Source organism: Acanthisitta chloris, unplaced genomic scaffold (genome assembly GCF_000695815.1).
Source record: "Acanthisitta chloris isolate BGI_N310 unplaced genomic scaffold, ASM69581v1 scaffold6146, whole genome shotgun sequence".
Lineage (NCBI taxonomy): Eukaryota > Metazoa > Chordata > Aves > Passeriformes > Acanthisittidae > Acanthisitta > Acanthisitta chloris.
In genome coordinates, this window is record NW_008678606.1 from 1 (window position 1) to 1,927 (window position 1,927).

At 58.7% G+C, this 1,927-nt stretch overlaps 1 protein-coding gene across 1 annotated transcript in view; it reads left to right on the plus strand.

Annotated features, from left to right (window-relative positions):
* Window positions 1-458: 458 nt before the first annotated feature.
* The window catches only part of LOC103804344 (protein AF-17-like), a 5,368-nt gene continuing 3,899 nt past the window's right edge, over window positions 459-1,927 (plus strand). Inside the window, 4 exon segments of the mRNA XM_009076954.1 lie at window positions 459-708; window positions 969-1,157; window positions 1,320-1,408; window positions 1,775-1,927. Of these exon segments, the coding sequence (XP_009075202.1) occupies window positions 459-708; window positions 969-1,157; window positions 1,320-1,408; window positions 1,775-1,927 (681 nt within the window).

The window sequence follows — 1,927 nt, forward strand, 5'->3', positions numbered from 1 at the left end:
GGTGAAATGGGATGGGGTAAAATAAGAGGGAATGGGGTGAAATGGGATGGAATGGGGTGAAATGGAATGGGGTAAAATAAGATAGGATGGGGTGAAATGGGATGGAGTGAAGTGGGATGGAATGGGATGGGGTGAAATGAAATGGGATGGAGTGAAGTGGGATGGAATGGGATGGGGTGAAATGAGATGGGATGGAGTGAAGTGGAATGGAATGAGATGGGATAGGGTGCGATGGGATGAGATGAGGTGGGGTAAAATGGGATGAGATGGGATGGGATGAAATGGGTTGGGATGGGGTGAAATGGGGTGAGATGGGGTGCAGTGCGACGTGATGCAATGTGATGCAATGGAATGGGATGGGATTGGGATGAGGCAGTTTTGCTTTCCTAATAAAGCCAGGACTAACAGCAATGTGGGTCTCACCTGAAGTGGAGCAGAGCAGGCTGAGGCTAGGAGGGATGCAGCCACTCCCAGCTCGAGGCACAGGAGATGTGGGAAGCAGGAGCAGAGCAAGGCAGGTGTGGACCAGGGAAACAGCTCTGACACATTCCCAACCCTCTCCCAGGTCCCCCATCAGCAGCCTGCCCACCCTCTTCGACCAGACTGTGTCCTGCAGCAGCAGTGGGCAGCTGGAGAATGTTCCCCAGGCCACCCCCAACATCGAGCAGCTCCTGGAGAAGCAGGGCAATGGGGAAGCTGGCGTGAACAGTGAGTTCCTGAGGGCAGGGGCTGTGGGAGGAGAGCTCCTTGTGCATGTTTGTGTGGGAGCCAGCTGGGATTTTGCCCACAGGCAGTGGAGCTGGTGGGGGACAATGCACTAGTCTGTGCCATGGGGGAGTAGCTGGCAGTGGGACTGAGCTGGGGTCAGTCTCCTCCTGCAGCATGGTCTAATCATGGATCCTGTGATCCTCTTCTCCTCTTTCCTCCGCCCCCTGACCCTGTCCCCTTCCCCCTGCCTTTCCCTGCAGTTGTAGAAATGCTCAAGGCCCTGCACTCGCTGCAGAAGGAGAACCAGAGGCTGCAGGAGCAGATCATGACGCTGACAGCCAAGAAGGAGCGTTTGCAGCTCCTCAACGTCCAGCTCTCTGTCCCTTTCCCCGTGGTGACCAGCAGCAATGGCCCAGGCAGCCAGGCCCAGTACATCCTGCCTCCCAACGGTGAGGGGACGTGGGATGCATCCCCCTGTGCCCTGGGATGGGCAGGAGAGAGTCCCAGTGGGGGGATCTGCCCCATTTAGCCGCTGGCACTACGCACCGTCCCCTGTGGCCACGTCAGGCTCCAGCCCTGACTCTGCATCCTCACTTCTTTCCTCCCTACAGTCTGCAACAACGACTCCCTGAGCATCAGCAAGAGTCCCCCCTGCAAGAACAGCTTTGGGATCGAGAACTCCCTCTCCACCTCCTCTGAGGTACACAGGCCTCGCCAGCCAGCCGGGAAGGGGAGGGAGCAGTGCAGTGCCAGGACTCTGGCTTGGTAGCCAACTCACAGAGCCTCGTAGCCCAGGCTCAGCAATCAGGTTCTTTCTCTGGAGTGCCCGTTCTTCATCTCAATGCCGAGGTCTGAGTAGAGTAGCCGAGCCTGGAAGCGTGAGGTGAGAATGCTTCCAGGTTATTCTGGAGATCCAGCAAAGCCTTGCCTGAGTTCTGGGACCCCTCTTGACCTGCACTGGCACTCACAGCTCCTCTTCCCACCGTCCAGCTCCTGCACCCTTGGAGCTGAGCTGACCTCTCACACCTGCCCCGGTCCGATGCTCTTGTGTCCGTTTCTCCCCCAGGACCCTCATTCAGGGTGTCCCAGCAGGAGCAGCTCCTCCCTGTCCTTCCACAGCACCCCTCCACCCCTGCCCATGCTGCAGCAGAGTCCTGCCTCGCTGCCCCTGCCCGGGGTGCAGCAGGTGAACGGCCTGGCCAGGGTGGCAGGCGCTGGG